This window comes from Suncus etruscus, chromosome 4 (genome assembly GCF_024139225.1).
Source record: "Suncus etruscus isolate mSunEtr1 chromosome 4, mSunEtr1.pri.cur, whole genome shotgun sequence".
In the NCBI taxonomy this organism is placed as follows: domain Eukaryota; kingdom Metazoa; phylum Chordata; class Mammalia; order Eulipotyphla; family Soricidae; genus Suncus; species Suncus etruscus.
In genome coordinates this window covers 123435254-123453835 of record NC_064851.1, presented here as the reverse complement: position 1 = coordinate 123453835, position 18582 = coordinate 123435254, and the positions used below count along the sequence as shown (strand labels likewise).

General features: G+C 40.2%; 1 protein-coding gene across 1 annotated transcript in view; it reads right to left on the bottom strand.

Moving 5' to 3' along the window:
• SNX25 (sorting nexin 25) overlaps nucleotides 1-18582 on the bottom strand; it is a 149446-nt gene that overhangs the window by 52089 nt on the left and 78775 nt on the right. Inside the window, 5 exon segments of the mRNA XM_049772429.1 lie at nucleotides 3141-3407; nucleotides 5896-5988; nucleotides 5990-6028; nucleotides 10904-10972; nucleotides 10974-11086. Coding sequence (XP_049628386.1) covers nucleotides 3141-3407; nucleotides 5896-5988; nucleotides 5990-6028; nucleotides 10904-10972; nucleotides 10974-11086 — 581 coding nt within the window.

Here is an 18582-nt window from a genome sequence, read left to right as displayed (position 1 = left end):
ACACCACTTCGTTATCTGCTCTCCCAAATGTAAGGTAGTCTTTTGCACCACCTTTGGTCCTTTAAAAACTCACTAACTCATTTTCGTTCTTTTTTTTTTTTTCCTCTTAAATTTATTATAATTTTTTTTTTAAATGTTGGTTCCTATATATACATTGTGAGCACATACGTTTTTATTTATTTTATTTTATTATTATTATTATATTATTATTATTTATATATTTTTTTTTATCATTTTTGGGTATGTGACCTGTGTCTGTTATCCCCTCTGTCCACCCCCAACCACACCCGACAATACAATGTGGCTCACCCCTCCCCCTGCAAAGACACACTAAATAATGGGGAAAACCTTACATATAAAAAAAAGAGCTCTTATCTACTAGAGATGGGAACTCATAGTTGTTTACAATACAGGGGTATCTCCTACCTTGAAAATATGTCATCGTGGAATCACTTAGACCTCAGATGATTAGATGCCATTCATCAAGCCTTGAACCCTGGATCCCAGACATAGAATCGGCACAGCTCTTCACAACAGCTACAGGAAACAAAACTCCATCCGGAACAGCCTTAATACAGACTGCGGGTCAACAACAAGGACCAGCTCTAACATGATATCCTGACAAAGAGGAAAATGTGAACAACCTTGACCTTAGAGCAGATTAAGCCTACCTTACCAGCTAACGACAAGACAAAACCAGAAGACTCGGCACCCTTTGGTAGAGTCCAAAAGCCAAGATCTGACTTACAGATGACTGGCTACTAGAACCACGACCAGACTGTATACATCTTGGGACCAATAAAAAAGCCCTAGTTTAGGGTCTTGAACTATGACTTGCACAATAAGCATGACCCCCAGTCCCAAAGGTCTGACAGAGACAACTGCAACAGAATGGGCCTTCTGGAAGCACAAAGAAAGACGCTAACCTAGGTGCCATCCTAGGTTCAGTGCAAAGACCAAGGTCACCAACCACAGAAGATGGACTAAAACGACACTGAGGTAACAGAACCTCTAGAACCACAAAGACTGACCTCACCATATGTCCTACCTCAGGATCTGTGCATGTATACTGAGACCTCTAAACACAGAGCTCTGAGTGTATCACCTGGACAGAACAGAAGTCTTCCACACGCCAACAAAACACCACCAGGAGAATAAATTGATCCTGAGCAAAGTCTGGAGCTGATCCCATGACAGTATACTCCAAGGACGAGAAAACCCCATATTTCTTAGGCCATGTGAATTCCTTTTCGAATGACCCCAATATTTACTGTGCCAGGGCAGGTTGGGGAAAAAACAAAAATACAAAAAGCACAAAAAACTAGTATTTTATATATATGTATATATATGTGTGTGTGTATATAATATATATTATATATATATATATATATATACATATTATATCATTTACCTTCATTTATTATTGTTTAATTTTATTTTAATTTACCTATCTATTTTGGTCGATTTCTCTGTTTTGGTGTGATTATTGAAATCGTCGTCCCCCAATTATACTTATTTTTTTTCTATTCTTTTCTTTTCCCTCGTTATGTGCTATGCATGTTTCTTATTTCAAGACCATGGCGTGTTTTTGGTTTGTTTGTTGGTTTTTGTTCTGTTTTTTGTTTGTTTGTTTGTCTGTCTGTTCTTGCTTTGTTTTTCGGCTGTTTTTTTGTGGTGCTTATCGATATAGCTGGAGTCCCCTCACTGGATAATTGACACTTTTTTTGGTACTGGTGGAGTGTTTTCACCTTCTCTCTCTCCTTCATCTCCCAAATCGATGATGAGAGCCTCTAGAAGGATTCCACCCCATTTTGGGAGTATTAGACTCCTTACCCCAGTTTTATTTATCTTCTCCTTCTCAGGCAAAACCACGCAACTTGAACTAGCTAGTCCCTGCCTACAGTTAGAGGGGGAGATAAGGGAGGCATCAAGACCAAACAGGTGCAAAGACTACTAAGTAGTGGGTTGGATACAGAAGGGGACCACATATTCTAGCCGCCCCCTGGGGGTGAGGGAAGAGGAAATGGGAGGTAGGACAACAACGGAGGGGTAGGGAGGACAATTTGGGGATGGGAATCCCCCCTGATTTTATGTAAATATGTACCTAAAATGTTATTGTCAACAATATGTAAGACACTATGATCACAAATAAAAATTATATTAAAAAAAATTGAGGACAGAATATGAGCAAGCTAAATATGATAGCTATAATTTGGTTTCTTCTAGTCTCAAAACTATGAGTTCTGACCACAAGGTGTCTACTGGGACATACTTTCTTTTAGACCCTTGTTCTCTTTGGCTTGTGCTCATGTTCTCCTTTGATATCACTTTCCTTTTCTCCTCTGAATACTATACCCCTCGTGGATAATAGCTGTAATCACCCTAAGAACTTCATGCAAAATGGAGTATTTTCCATAAAATTTTTGTCCTTTCAAGCAAAAGTAAATGCTCTTTTCTCTATAAAAAAAAAAATAAAAAAAAAAAGAAATAGCTCCTGGCAGGCACAGGGGGACCATACGGGACACCAGAGATTCGAACCAACCACCTTTGGTCCTGCATCGGCTGCTTGCAAGGCAAACCTCCACTCTGTGCTATCTCTCTGGGCCACTTATTTTATTTTTTAAAGAAAACACACAATATAATAAAAAGGTTGAGCTATCCCCTCCCCCTTCCTATGTTCCTTCTAGTCCTATCCATAAGTACTTACATTCTGACACATTTTCTATATCTATTATAAAACTGAAGAGGACAATTGACTTTTTCATGAAATATATTAATTTTTAATTATACTTTTATAATTATTAGCTTTTGGTCTATTGTTTCTCTTACTTAATCTAAGCCACAAATGCCCCAAACCCACAGACCTTTCTGCTCTGACTTTGTCAGTGCTGGGCAAAGGGGTAGCCAGGTTAGTTGGCATAAAGACAAATAAGGGGGAGGGGGAAGGAGTTCAGAACACCAGAGCAACAAGGGTAATTCAAGTTCTACTTCAAGTTCTTTAAAGAACTTTACAAGACCCTTTAAAAGACCTATACAAGATGAAACTGGTATTCAAATTTTGGCTTTATGAAGTCCTGTCCTTGACAAAATCACACCTGAATATTCTTCACTGAAAGGGAGAAGACAGGCAGAAGACTCACCAGGTGGTCCTTGTTAGAAATCAACTTTGAAGCCTCTTCCTCTTCCTTGACCAATTTCTCATACAGATCATGGACAATGAAAGAGGGATAAAATCTGTCATTCAGGATCTTGTAAACATCACCCTGGATCTTGCAGAACACCTCAATACCTTTATTTCCTACAAGACATTGCTGGATTTCTTTGTAAAGGGATTTTTCCACTGATATCTCTTTATTTTCTACAAAAAAATTCTGGTAGATTTCACCCACTAACTGCGGAATTTCATTCTGAAAAGACAAGAAAATTAAAAAGAAGTTAGAAACAGAAGATCTGAGGAAAATTCTCATTGGAGGGCTTTCCATTTTACATCTAAAAGATGGATCTTAAGAGCTTTAGAGCTTCTGTGAACACATACTGGACTGACAGGTTCAATTTAGATCCTTGAGGGCCTGAGAGATGGTATAGCTGTAGAGCATTTACCTTGCACATAGCTGACCTGGGATAAACCTGGGTTTGATCCCCAGCATCCAATATAGTCCTCAATATTGTTCTCAATCCTAGCTAGGAGTAACCCAAAACAAAACAATAGACAAAAAACTTAGACCCTTGAAAAATAACAAGTTCCTCAAAATACTTTATACTGAAATTTTTTGGGGGGCCCACATCCGGTTACACTCAGGGGTTACTCCTGGCTTTGTGCTCAGAAATCATTCTGGGGGAACATATGAGACACCAGCAATCAAATCCACGTCCATCCTGAGTCAGCCGTGTGCAAGGCAAATGCCCTACTGCTGTGCTATCACTCCAGCCCTTGAAGTTTTTTATTTAAGATATTGAAGCAATTTCTTTTAGATGCTAGAAGAAAAAGAAACTGAGAACTGTCTTCTTTCAATGGATCTTTTGCATTGTTCTCAATTCCACAGAGATGCCATTTATTAGCTAAATTCAATTTAATCTTTTAAAAATACAAACAAATTCAAAGTGTCAATTTTTCAGGTCAGTAAGAAATCAATCCAGTATTTCATCATTTCAGCAAATAAGAATTCTTCACATGGCACAGTCACACCATAATCAGGTTCCCATTGAGCAGCAGAGTCACTTATTGGGCCTCCCCAGCTGTGCTTAGGAGGCCCAGAGGCCTCCTGGAGATACTGGGTCAACCAGGCAGGATGCTTCAATGCACCCCAGGGTGCAAAGATGTTCAGGTCCACAAGTTTTGAAATCAGCAGGGCCTCCCTGGCAGTGCTCAGAGGGCCTCCAGGGATAGACCCAGAGGTGCTGGGGAAGGGGTATGGATGGGGTATCAAGGACCAAATTCAGGTACTTTGTGAAAATAAAGCCTCAGTCCCAGACTCCTGAGCTTGTTCCCTGGTCCCCTATGTGTTATCTTCCACATTATACTTAGGCCACTGGCCACCGTACTTGAGAAATCTAAACATCTCTTCTGCTTACATAATCTTACAAATTGCTTTAAGGAGATCTCATTAACTCTAGGAATGTTATTCCAATTCTTCAACCATCTTTTTTTCTTTTTAAATAAAATAAAACACAGACAAACAACTTAATGAACAATAGGAATTTAACAAACATTCCACACCTCACATTTCTAGATCAGGTTTGTTCATTGAAGCAGCTACATGCCTGCATCCCAATGAAATTTTTCAGATTGTCCTGTGTGCTTAAGAAATATTCTTTCGGGCCGGGCGGTGGCGCTGGAGGTAAGGTGCCTGCCTTGCCTGCGCTAGCCTAGGACGGACCGCGGTTCGATCCCCCGGCATCCCATATGGTCCCCCAAGAAGCCAGGAGCAACTTCTGAGCGCATAGCCAGGAGTAACCCCTGAGCGTCACAGGGTGTGGCCCAAAAACCAAAAAAAAAAAAAAGAAATATTCTTTCACTGTCCTTTACAGCACTATACTGGAAGCAGTCAAAAGTCACATGGAGTTAGCAAGTCAAATAAGCAAAATATGTTCTAAAGGCCAGTGTGCAATATTGGATATAACTAATAAAAGATATTCTTCATAAAATTGTTAAAAATAGTGAGGCAAAAAGCAATCATATAGCAGGTAGCATGCTTGACTTGGACACAGGTGACCCAGGCTCTGTATATGGTCCCTAATGTACCTGCAGTAATTCCTGAGCACTGCTGGGTATGCCCCTCCCAACTTAAATTAAGTTAAAATTCAAAAAAATGATATAATACTATTGTAAATAATGGTATTGTATTGTAAAAACATTTTTAAATTAAAATGAGATAGCTGTTACATAGAAGAGGGAAGTGCTCTACTATCTCTCCAGCCCCTTGCACATTGCCCAACCTGCGTTCAATCTTACCTGAGCCTACCAGGAGTAATCCCTGAACACAGATCCAAGATTAAACTCTGAGCACAGCTGGGTGTGGCCCACAAATGCGCAAAGAAAAAAAAATCAAATATTGAACTGGATAGACAGCACAGTAGGTAGGACACTTGCCTTGCACACAAGTTACCAAGGTTCTATCCCCAGTACTGGCCACCTAAGCTCCACCACAAGTGTCCCCCAAGCACAGAGCCAGGAATAATGCCTGAGAATGACCAAGCATGAACCCAAACAAAGAAATAAACAAAAAACATCAAATACTTACATTTTTTATGGGCTAAAACATATTAACACCATGTTTTGCTTAACTATTATTTTAATATTTCTATAGCTTCATTAAAGAAAAACCCAGATAATTTCCCTAGAAAATAAGTTTTAATCATCAATGATTAATACTTCTTTGAATTCGTATATACTACCTTGTTAGCATTCTTTAAATATTCCACCGATTCCCAAAAGCTAAACAGAGTTCCCTTGTGGATCCTTTCCATGTACAGCCGAAAGTACTCTCTGGTAGGAAGTATTGGTCATGATATCTTCGAATTGAAGAATCTATTTAGGGGATTAAAGAGAAAGTTTGTTTAAACTTAAAACTATCAACATCAATTTTGCTTAACAGCCAATACTAAGAACTTCCTTTTTGGGAGGTGGGGGACCCCCCACTTTTTAAGGTCATAATCAATGTAATGAGTATTTCCCTAGCCTTCCTAAATTTTAAATAAAATTTACTGAAGTCAAAATTCTGGGGCCGGAGATAGAACAGTGGTAGGGCATTTACCTTGCATGTGGCCAACTTGGAGAGAACCGGTTTTGATTTCCTGGCAATCCCCATATGGTCTCCCAGCCTGCCAGGGGCAATTTCTGAGTGCAGAGCCAAGAGTAACCCCTTGAGCACTCCTGGATTGTAGCCCAACAACAATAAATAAATAAAAGTTAAACAAAATCACATAGTATGTACCAACTTACTTTCTTTCTTCTTTGGTTTTGGCCCATACATAGCAATCTCAAAACTGCAATGTGCTCTGTGCTCTGGCTCTGTGCCCTGGGATCACCCCTGGCAGGGCTCAGAAAAGCAATATCAGGTGCCAGGGATCAAACCACAGTCAAAATACAAGGCAAAAACCCAACCAGCTGTACTACTGCTCCAGTTCCTATTAGTACCAACTTTCTATTACTTGTTCACAAAAAATGTATTTGGCATTTACTCTGAATATGACACATTTGTAGAAAATGAGTAAATTTTTTAAAAAACCTCGGCCTCCTTCATCCTTTCTTCCTTCCTCCCTACCTCTTCTCTCTTCCTTTCTTTTTTCCCTCCCTCCCTTGATTCCTTCCCCCTCCCGCTCTCTCTCTCTCCTCTCTCTCTCTCTCTCTCTCTCTCTCTCACTCTCTCTCGCTCTATCACTTTCTTTATTTTTTTCTTTCTTTCTTTCTATTTTTTTTTTTTTTTTTTTTTGGTTTTTGGGCCACACCCAGCGTTGCTCAGGGGTTACTCCTGGCTGTCTGCTCAGAAATAGCTCCTGGCAGGCACGGGGGACCATATGGGACACCGGGATTCGAACCAACCACCTTTGTTCCTGGATCAGCTGCTTGCAAGTCAAATGCCACTGTGCTATCTCTCCGGGCCCTTTTTTTGTTTTTGTTTTCTTTTTGTTTTTGGTTTTTGGATCACACCTGGCAGTGCTCAGGGGTTACTCCTGGCTGTCTGCTCAGAAATAACTCCTGGCAGTCACGGGGGACCATATGGGACATCAGGATTCGAATCAACCACCTTAGGTCCTGGATCGGCTGCTTGCAAGGCAAACGCCGCTGTGCTATCTCTCCGGGCCCCATCTATCTATCATCTATCTATCTATCTATCTATCTATCTATCTATCTATCTATCTATCTATCTATCTATCTATCTATCTATCTATCTATCATCTATCTATCATCTACCTATCATCAATCTATCATTTATCATCTATCTATCTATCTATCATCTATCTATCATCTATCATCTATCTGTCTCTCTATCATCCATCTTTCTTTCCTTCCTTTCTTCTTTCTTTCTTTCTCTCTTTCTCTCTCTCCCTTTCTCTCCCTCCCTTCCTCTCTCCCTCCCTCCCTTCCTTCCTTCCTTCTTTCTTTTTCTCTCTTTCTTTCTCTCTTTTTCTTTCTCTCTTTCTTTCTTTCCTTCTTTTTTTCCTTTTTCTTTCTCTCTCTCTTTCTCTTTCTTTCTTTCCTTCCTTCCTTCCTTCCTTCCTTCCTTCCTTCCTTCCTTCCTTCCTTCCTTCCTTTCTTTCTTTCTTTCTTTCTTTCTTTCTTTCTTTCTTTCTTTCTTTCTTTCTTTCTTTCTTCCTCTTTCTCTCTCTTTTTCTCTCTTTCTTTCTTTTTTTCCTTCCTTTTCCTTCCTTCCTCTTTCCTTCCTTCCTTCCTTTCTTCCTTCCTTCCTCCTTCCTTCCTCCTTCCTTCCTTCCTTTTCCTTCCTTCCTTCCTTCCTCCCTCCCTCCCTCCCTCCCTCCCTCCCTCCCTCCCTCCCTCCCTCCCTTCCCTTCCTTTCCTTCTTTTTTAGTGCTCCAGCACTACCAGTGTTCACATCTAAACAGAGGGAGGGAAGGCTCCAGTTCCTATTAGTACCAACTTTCTATTACTTGTTCACAAAAAATGTATTTGGCATTTACTCTGAATATGACACATTTGTAGAAAATGAGTAGATTTTTAAATCTACCTCTGCCTCCTTTCTCCTTCCTACCTTCCTCCCTACCTCTTTCTCTCTTCCTTTCCTTTTTCCCTCCCTCCCTCCCTCCCTCCCTCCTAGCCTCCCTCTATTTAGATGTGACCACTGGTAGTGCTGGAGCACTAAAAAAAATAGGGGGTAAAAAAGCAAAAACAAAACAAAACAAAATAAAAAAAAACCTGTCTAGAGGCCAGAGAAACAGTACAAGGCTTCAGGCACTTGCCTTTAATGCAACTGACCTTGGTTCTATCCCTAGCACTGAGTATGTTCCCTAAGCACTTCTAGGAGTGATCCCTGAGCACAGAACTAGGAGTAAACCCTAAGTACAACCAGATGTGGCCCAATTTCCCCTAATACCTTTCAAAATTAAAAAAAAAATTGTATTTGGGTACAGTGAATAGGTACTAATCATAGAAAACTGAGAAAAGAATATATAAAAGACCAAGAAGCTGGAACCTAATAATTTGGCATTTGGCAATTTTTGTTTTCCATCCTGTGTTTATACAGTTGAAAAATCAATGAGTGATTTTCTGCCTCACCTGTTTTGCTTTTAGCCATTTAAACAGTTTTGCAGGCATCAGTTGATTCAAAATACTTCACTATATGCATATATCAAAATAAGCTATTCCTTTATTTACTATTTTTCTCATTAGTAAAAAGTAAAAAATAGTAAAATTCAGTATACAATAACATAATAAAGCAGACAACCTTCTAAAATAATTAGTAATCCAATTATTAGGAGAAATGCCTTAAATTAATTTAAAGAAGTTTAAATTCCATATCCTAAATTCTTAATTAGTAATGAAAACATTTTTTAAGTTCCTTTCTCTCTGTCATGGATCTGGACTCATTATGTGTATTACAGAAGCAGTTTTGTGTGAATTACCTCTCAACCAGATGAAAACTATACTCATTGAGTGTCCAAAAGAATCTTAGAACCTAGAAAACTAGACAGGTCTGAAAACACCCAATAATGCTTATCACCCAGAGGAACTGAGACCAAGGACTCTTTAGGAGCAATATTTTAGGAACAATATTTCATTACTCTCATACCCTTGAGGGTATTACAATTATTTGTAGGAGCAAAACATTTTTTTTCTTCACCTTCTCCTCCTGCTTCTCCTCTTCCACCACCCCCTCCCTTTTTTTTTTTAATTCTTCTCATTTGGTAACTCCTCTGTACTGCATCACTAAGATAAAAATAATTGTAATACCCTCAAGGGTATGAGAGCAATGAAATATTGCTCCTAAAAGTGTCCCCAGATCAGGTTAATGTACAATTTGACTCACTTTCTTGATGAATGGAAAAAAATCAGTGGGATTCATCTAATTCTGAAAGCTTGGTTCTGAAATAGTAAGGATTTTCTTTGAAAAGAAGTTGGGGGGGGGTTGTAAAAAAAGAAAGAAAAAGAAAAAGAAATCACAACTACATTGCCAGGGGTATCAGAAAGGCCTAAACTAACCCGTGTTATTTTCTGAAAGGCAATATCCATAACTACTGAAATTCTGTGATATCATCTGAGCTTTCCAGTCCAGAGACTAGAGAAAATAGCCTTATCCTGAAGACAAACTATTTCAACAGAAACTGGTTTTGCTCCTTTCCTAAATAGCTGGAAGCAATGAGTCAGATAAGGATCTAGAACCAGATTAAGAAAATTTACACTAGACACTGCCAGATAACCTGGGCAGAAATCATTCAGTTCTCCTAAAATGAGCTTCCTTTATCTTGAGGTTTTCAAGATAGACCAAAACATTTCAAACCACATACAGATAAACATCTGTACTCAAAACCAAGAACCAAAAAGGGAAAGATCAAACAACTAAAAGTCAGAACAAGTGAGGTTAAAGGCTGTATGTAGACAGAGTTACAAGGCACAACAGGCATTTTTTTTTCCAAGCTAAATGCTACCTTACAAAAAGGAAATGTGCAATTCAAAGTCCAGTTCCCTGCTGGTCTGGCCAAACCCCCCACAAGTACCAATGCTGTTTGCTTTGATTCTAGTAGGCCCCAGATGCTTGAAAACAAGACTGGTCTTTGAGCATAAGAAAAGCTTGCCAAGTCATGGCCAGAACACTACCCTGAGCAATGTGATTTAGGAACTAGGTGTCAACAGGCATTCCAAAAATAAGGGCACTACAGAAGCAGCTGAGACCAGAACCTGGTTTAGTGAGGAAACTGAGGAAATACAGACTTGGCAATCAACTCAGCCTAGATTTCCTTCTAGTTCTATCTCTAGCTTGAGGCAGTTTACTTTAACCTCTAACAGCAGGCAATTTGCTTAAATATACTGTTTCTCTACATTTAAAAATTAAGTGCATATTTCATAGCAGTACAGAAATAAATAAATAAAAGAATTTGCATATTACACCTTTGTAGGTGATGAAAATTTGCAGTCGGCTGATTGTATTGAGCTGGTACTATTATCATTTTGACTAAATCCTGGTCAATATAAACATGCTCCCTTAGGATTATGGGAAATTAAAAGAGAGATGAAAAATAAAACCACCTCAGAGTCACCCCCACCCCACCCCCACACTAACCTAATACCCCTATGATCACACACAGAGAAATCACCTAACCATACAGTTCTTTGATTCCTAAGAGCAAAAAAGTGAGTCTGTACTGGATCATGTTAAATATCTATATAATTACCTCTGATATTTGTACAAATACCAACCGGTCAGAACATAAAAGTATCAAGCGCTACCTTCTGACTTTGTGGCAGTTCTCCATCATTTGAGGTCCCCTCCTCTTTCTGGTTGTAGATAGGGCCCCCCCAGGTTTTGGATTCTCTTCTCACACTGCTTCTTGGCTACAGTCAGTTGGTTGATGTACCTTTTCGTATTCCTGGCCCTCAGGAGATCAGCTTTCATGGCAGCCGTTTCTTTACCTTGAATGAATGACGGAAAGCACCAGGTCAGGAGAAAGAACTCTAAGTCCGGGTTAGTGTCTGATGTAAAGCATTTTAAACCAGGTGGAAGAAAGATTTGAAGAGCGAAGAAAGGAAAGAAAGGAAATTAACAACAAAAGCACATGGCTTTGTGTGTTTAAATAAGCAGGCAAAAAAAAATGTTTTGCATACAAGAAGCAGGTTTGAACACTAGCACCACATAATCCTCCAATTCTGTAAGTCTGGAGTAGCCCTAAGCACTACCAGGTGTGGCCCCTAAACAAATTTTAAATTCCCCAAGATGGAATTTCAAAATATAAAATTTAATATACTGCTGGCACATCTTACTCAAGTTAAAAATTTTAAAATATTTTTAGGGGCTGGAGAGATAGCACAGTGGTAGAGCATTTGCCTTGCAAGCGGCCGACCCAGTACCAAAGGTGTTTCAATCCTGGCATCCCATGGTTCCCCGAGCCTGCCAGGAGCGATTTCTGAGCAGAGAGTCAGGAATAACCGGAGTGCCACCAGGTGTGACCCAAAAACCAAACATATATATATTAAATATTTATAAATATAAATACAACATACATATATACATTATTTTTAAAACCACTGTTTGATTCACTGAAGAACCTCAAGGGCATTATGCTAAATGAAATAAGCAAGGCATGAAGGTAGAACACTATATATCAATTTGCAAAGACTGAGCTCATAAAAAAAGAGAAGAGAAATAAGTTTCTAGGAACATGTGGGTTACAGTGAACAAAATCCTAGTTATTAGGGCCCGGAGAGATAGCACAGCGGCGTTTGCCTTGCAAGCAGCCGATCCAGGACCAAAGGTGGTTGGTTCGAATCCCGGTGTCCCATATGGTCCCCCATGCCTGCCAGGAGCTATTTCTGAGCAGACAGCCAGGAGTAACCCCTGAGCAACGCTGGTGTGGCCCAAAAACTAAAAAAAAAAAAAAAACTAAAAAAAAAAAAAAAAATCCTAGTTATTAAATGCACATGCCAGAGATGCAATGTGTAGCATGTTGGAAAAGTTAACAATGCTGTCTATATGAAACTTGCTAAGATCACAAATGATTATGAATGATCCTTAATGCAAACAGACACAAAACTAAACAATATGTGAGGTCATGGGAGTTAACTAATGCTATAGGGTAATTATTCATTATTCAACAATACATGTCAATGATGTCACAATAAATCTAAGAGGGGATTTTTAAGAATATCAGTATATAGACTCACACCCATGTTTGTATGTATATATACATATTTAACACAAGTATGTGCATGTAGTCATTTAAAAGCATATGTTGAGTTTACTATATGTCACACACTGACTAGGCATTTGAGATTTAAGAAGGGCAAAAAAAGAATACAGTAGATAAGACACTTGCCTGGCATGTGGCTTACTTGGGTTCAATACATGAAATCATATCAATACATGACATGTTCCTCTGAGCACTATCAAGAGTGAGCCCTGAGTACCACCAAGTGTAGCCCCCAAAAACACATAAAAAAAACTCCTGTAGGGGCCAGAGTGATAACACAATGGTAGGGTGTTTGTCTTGCACATGGCTGATCTAGGATGGACCTCGCTTCGATCCCCTAGCATCCCATACGGTCCCCCGAGCCAGGAGTGATTTCTGAGCACATAGCCAGGAGTCCCTGAGCGTCACCAGGTGTGGCCCAAAAAAGCAAAAACAAACAAACAAAAAGACTCCTGTATAAGTTCAAAGCTTAGCAAGGAAGATATCCAAAGTTAGCATAAACTATTTAACAAAAGTAGCATGAGTTCATTACAGAATAATGTGGCTATAAAGAAAATATGCAGGTACCTATAAAGTGCTTATCAGATAATTCTAGTGAAGTTTTCCCTGAGGAAATTACACTAAAAAATAAAGTGAGTAGAATGTGGTAGATGGGGAGAACAACACGTGTGAATGTAAAATCTGACAACAGAGCTTTGGAGGAATAAAAAGATGGAGATGCAAAGGAGCTAGAGGAATCTAGAAGGAATCTAGAGGAATCTAGAAGGAATCTTGGGCAGAAGCTGCAAGATGCAAAGCTTTTAAGTGTATATAAAGAATAAACTGTGGTTGTCAGCTCAGGAGCACCGAGAAGCTTTTAGTGGGTTTTAAATAGGAGTGTGACAAAAGTGGATTTATATATTTTTTCTTTTTTCTTTCTTTTTTTTTTGTTTGTTTGTTTTTGGGCCACACCCAGTGATGCTCCAGGGTTATTCCTGACTATGCGCTCAGAAATCACTCCTGGTTTGGAGGACCATATGGGATGCCAAGGATCAAAGCAAGGTCCGTCCTGGGTCAACTGTGTGCAAGGCAAGTGCCCTACCGCTGTGCTACCGCCCTGGCCCCTGAATTTATATTTCTTTTTTTTTTTTTTTTTGGTTTTTGGGCCACACCCGGTGACGCTCAGGGGTTACTCCTGGCTATGTGCTCAGAAGTCGCTCCTGGCTTGGGGGACCATATGGGACGCCGGGGGATCGAACCGCGGTCCGTCTCCTAGGCTAGCGCAGGTAAGGCTTACCTTACCTCCAGCGCCACCGCCCGGCCCCCTGAATTTATATTTCTAAAGAAATACACTGGAAGCAGAATTCAAGGAGGAAAAGAATGGCAAGTGAATGACAGGCACATAGAAAATTTCTTATGACAGCAATGAAGTCACTGAGAACAGAGACCATAGTTTACCCGCGATGGCGAACCTATGCGATGGTAAACCTCTGGCACACATGCAAGTGGTGGCACGCAATTAAGGTCTGCAATTAAGATATGCGGCACATGCCGCATAGTTTTTAGATACTAAAATCTTGTTGTTAAGGTTTAATTGACGTGCTGGCACTTTTGAGGAAATTATTTGGTTTTGTGCGGCAGTTTGGGCACTCAGTTTGGGCTCAAAAAGGTTAGCCATCACTGGTAGACTATGGCAGAGGTGAAGCAGAAAGAAAATATGAGGGGGGTGGGGTGCGGAGAGATAGCACAGCGGTGTTTGCTTTGCAAGCAGCCGACCCAGGACCTAAGTTCGTTGGTTAGAATCCTGGCGTCCCATAGGGTCCCCAGTGCCTGCCAGGAGCTATTTCTGAGCAGATAGCCAGGAGTAACCCCTGAGCACTGCCGGGTGTGGGTGTGCCCCCCCCCCAAAAAAAAACGAGGGGGCCGGAGAGATAGCACAGCGGTAAGGTGTTTGCCTTAGACACAGAAGGATGGTGGTTTGGATCCCGGCAACCCATATAGTCCCCCAAGATTGGCAGGAGCAATTTCTGAGCATAGAGCCAGGAGTAACCGCTGAGCGCTACCAGGTGTGACCCAAAAAAACAATGAAAAAAAAAAGAAAATCTGAAGGATATAAGACTGGAACAGGGTAGAAGAAAATAAGATAAAAATAGACATCATGAGCACCCACATTTCTGCCCAAAGCAGCCATGGAGAGGGTAGAGAAAAAAGCAGGCTAGTCCAATAAGTACAATTCTAGAACTTATTCCAATAAGTCTAGTTCAATGTCTTTTTATTTTTTTTTTCCAACCACACCCATTTGATGTTCAGGGGTTACTCCTGGCTAAGCGCTCAGAAATTGCCCCTGGCTTGGGGGGACCATATGGGATGCCCGCGGTCCTGATCCTTGGCTAGTGCTTGCAAGGCAGACACCTTACCTCTAGTGCCAACTCGCCGGCCCCTCAATGTCTTTTTTAAAAAGACTGCCATGCTATCTCCCTTCTCAAATCTCTTCTTGCAATGTCATTGTGCCAATTCTTCCTCTGAGAAGCAGTATGCATGCACCCATTTCTTGAAACTGGTGGGTCTATGATCATGGAGAAAATACTGTGAATTCCAATGCTTTAATGCAAAACACCTTTGCCACTTTCTAAGTCATCCACCAGCTGTGAGATGTCAGTGCCTGGAAGGAGCCTATGATACTAGACAATGAGAGATCTGCATGACATGTCCCCAGACCACAATCCTAACAGAGATTTCAGATCTTATTTGGCATAAATATGTGCCAGGTACATATGCCATTCTAAATATGAACTGCCCAGCCCTACTCAAACTGAAGTCATACCCATCAATTCCTGTCCAACCTGCAGATTCATGAGCAAAAAAAAAAATTAATAAAAGAGTACTGTCCAAGACCCTATGGTTTAGGGAGGTTTATTCTGTGGCAAAAGAGAACCCGAGTCTCAAAATGAGTTTGAGGGCATTTGGGCCACCCAAGCAAAGACAAATGGTGTGGAGTTGAGAAATATTCAGCTCTTGAGTAGTCATAAAAATGGGCAAGGGAAGTCAGAATGAAGTAAAATAATCCCAGGACATCATAACAGATTCTACATTTATCCTGAGAATAAAGCAAGAAGCAGACAAGGAGGACCATAAAAAAGAGGTAGTAGGTGACCAAGAGAGCAATGGCTTACTAAGCCAAAGAAAGCATTGCATTCAAGACTACCCTATTAAATCTTATCATATCATTCTTCTGTTCATAAGCCCCACTTTTCCCACAGCCAAAACCAAAGTTCTTAGAATCACTACTCTGTATTCATCCCTTTCTAATTTCCATGCTACTTTTAAAAAGTTTTGGGGGATTTTAGGACCATGTCTGGAAGTGCTCAGGTCTTACTCCTGACTTTGTGCTCAGGGATCATTCCTAGAGAGACTCAGAGGACCCTATGGGGTACTAGAGATTATACCCAGGTTGGCTGCATGCACTTACATTTTTTAATATACCAACTTTATTGAGATATATCTCACTTGAGGTACAACTCACAATTTAACAGCTGGTACAGTAAAAAATCTGCAAAAGGTCAGCCATATTGCTATGACCCTCTCCGTAACATGGACACACAACAGTCATTCAACCAGTATTTTTTAAGTTCCTGCAGGGTTACTGGCACTGCTGCAGGTGCTTGAAACATAAGAGGTACATAAAAAAAATTAGGTTTTATGAAAACAGACAGACTGACAGGATAAATAAGCTGAATACAAAGGATGGGTAATAACCTCCAAAAACAAGGAAAACTGCTATATAATGCTCTACCTAGATGAGTTCTATCCCCATACCATCCCCATTCAAACTGAGAAATAGCCACCATCTGAAATCATTCATAAAAATTTCCAGAAGACAACTAATAAATAAAAATAATTCTATAAAATATTTGAGGTGAGCAAGTTAGAGGTGGCTGCAAAAGAGACTTCGCTTCTTTCTGGAGTCATAAGCATCTACAACTGTGCAGGTGATGACAGCAACAGTCCTGCCCACACAGGGGACACCAACAAGCTTGGGAATGGGATGCCTAAACTGAGTAGGCTCTTGTCTGTGGACTCTTTTCTCTCAAACCAGCAAAAAATCTGTCTGTAGGAGTGAGGTGTGAAAAACAGATCAGCAGCAGGTGTCTGTGCCAGCAGGAAAAGCATGACCTCCACAGAGGTAAACAGGGAGGCAAGCACCATGGAGAAACACTGAGGAGGAGAGGCAGAGTTCAGGACCAGTACAAAGAATCCTATGCAGTACAGACCCCACCTTTTACTTGGCTCAGTGTGGATCTACTGATAAGAAGAAGAAGGGGACTATAGGTGCCCCTCAAAATGGAGTCACAGGTTATGTTTCTCACAGTCCAGCTAGAGATTTCCAACTTCATAGGATAGGCACACACTCTCTCACATCGGGTTTAGCGCATGTATACAAGTATTGAAAAGAGTTCCTAGGCAGGCTGAACAAATTAACCCCAAGTGAAGCAAAGCTTGCATGCCATGCCATAAATCATCTTATCTTCCAGGAACACTTTTCTCAGTTATTTGTCCAAGAGTGTCATGGGGGAACTTTAGGTCAGTGGAAGGTCTTGGCAAAGGGTCCATCAGATGTTATAGAATGTATTTTCCTATGTGCTAAGGAAATATATTTTCCCAGTATCATTGAGAAATTACCAACACACACCACAATATAATTTGAAGGTTGGGTTTTTGCCATTTGATTTTTTTTTTTTTTGGTCACACCCCGTGGCACTCAGGGATTACTCCTGGTTCTGCACTCAGGAGTCACATCTGGCAGACAGGGACCATATGGGATGCCTGGATTCGAACTGGTCTGTCCTGGGTCAGCTGCGAGCAAGGCAAATGCCCTACCACTGTGCTATCTCTCCCACCCCTCCCATTTGATTTTAATAATGGCTCCTTGTGCTTGACTTTCAGAAAGGCAGTGACCAAAAATATTGCAAATTCAACATTTTTTTCTCAAAGAGGAAGCAATGTTTTATAAAAATAATATTAATGGGGAATAATGATAAGTGTTATTTGTCCCAAACCAGCCTACTACAAACTCAGGTCTGTTGTATGTATGTGTATGTGTAAAGCTAAAGAAATCGGTAATTGGGAAATGATTTTTTTTCCACGCATTTTTCATTTATAAAACATACATTCTACATCTTAAATTTTGTAATTTAAACTACCCTAAAATTTGAAGACCAAAAGTTACCTTCTACAAAATAAGCCTAGACTATATTTTAATTTTAGGTATAAGCAGGCATCTAGAGAGATTGGAGAAAATTAACACACATCTGTCAACAAATAAATTTTTCTTCTAAAAAGCCTTTCTACAGACAAAAGGAAAAGGAGAAGGAAGAAAGAGGATAATCACTCTTTCTCTAAAAGCTAGCCAAGAACCTTCTCGTTTCCTGCTTGAAATGTTGCTACTCACGCGTGCACATTCTGGTCACGCAATGCAGCATCACTCTTTGATTACAAAGCTGTGACTAATAAATGCAGTCTGCTGCTTAGATCAGTTTGTTTATTTTTGTCTCAAAGAACTAACTCTAGGACTAAAGTGTTGATGGTGCAAAAATCCTTGTGCATGTAGCCAGGCATACTGAATGTGATTCTTGGTGATATAAAAACCCAGTTAGCCAAAAAAGACAATGTGTCAAGTAAAATGCAGATGACTGCAAGTATGATTTTTCACAGTAGCCTAGTTCCAGCCAGATTTATATTGCTTTTTCTCTGAAAAAGCTGTGGATAACACTGTGATTTGTGGAAAACCTTTTTAATTACATATTTAATATAGATTTATTTAATTTGGGGGTTTTGGAGGAGAGCACCACATTTGGCAGTGTTTAGGGCTTACTCTTTTTTTTAAAAGCAGTTTGTTTATTTATTTATTTATTGGCTTTGGGGCCACACCCAGCAATGTTCAGGGGTTACTTCTGGTTCTGTGCTCAGAAATTGCTCCTAGAAAGCTTGGGGGACCAATGCCAGAAATTGAACTAGGTCGTCTGGTTGGCCGCATGCAAAGCAAATGCTCTACCATTGATGCTATCTCTCTGGACCCTAGGGCTTACTCCTTGATCTGTGTTCAAGGTTCACTCTTGACAGGCTCAGGGGACCATCTGGGATGTCAGAAATCGAACCTGGGCTGGCTGCATGCAAGGCCAAATCCCTACCCGCTGTACTATTGCTCTAGCTAGCACCAGAGAAGAATTATCTTAACTTTTCAGA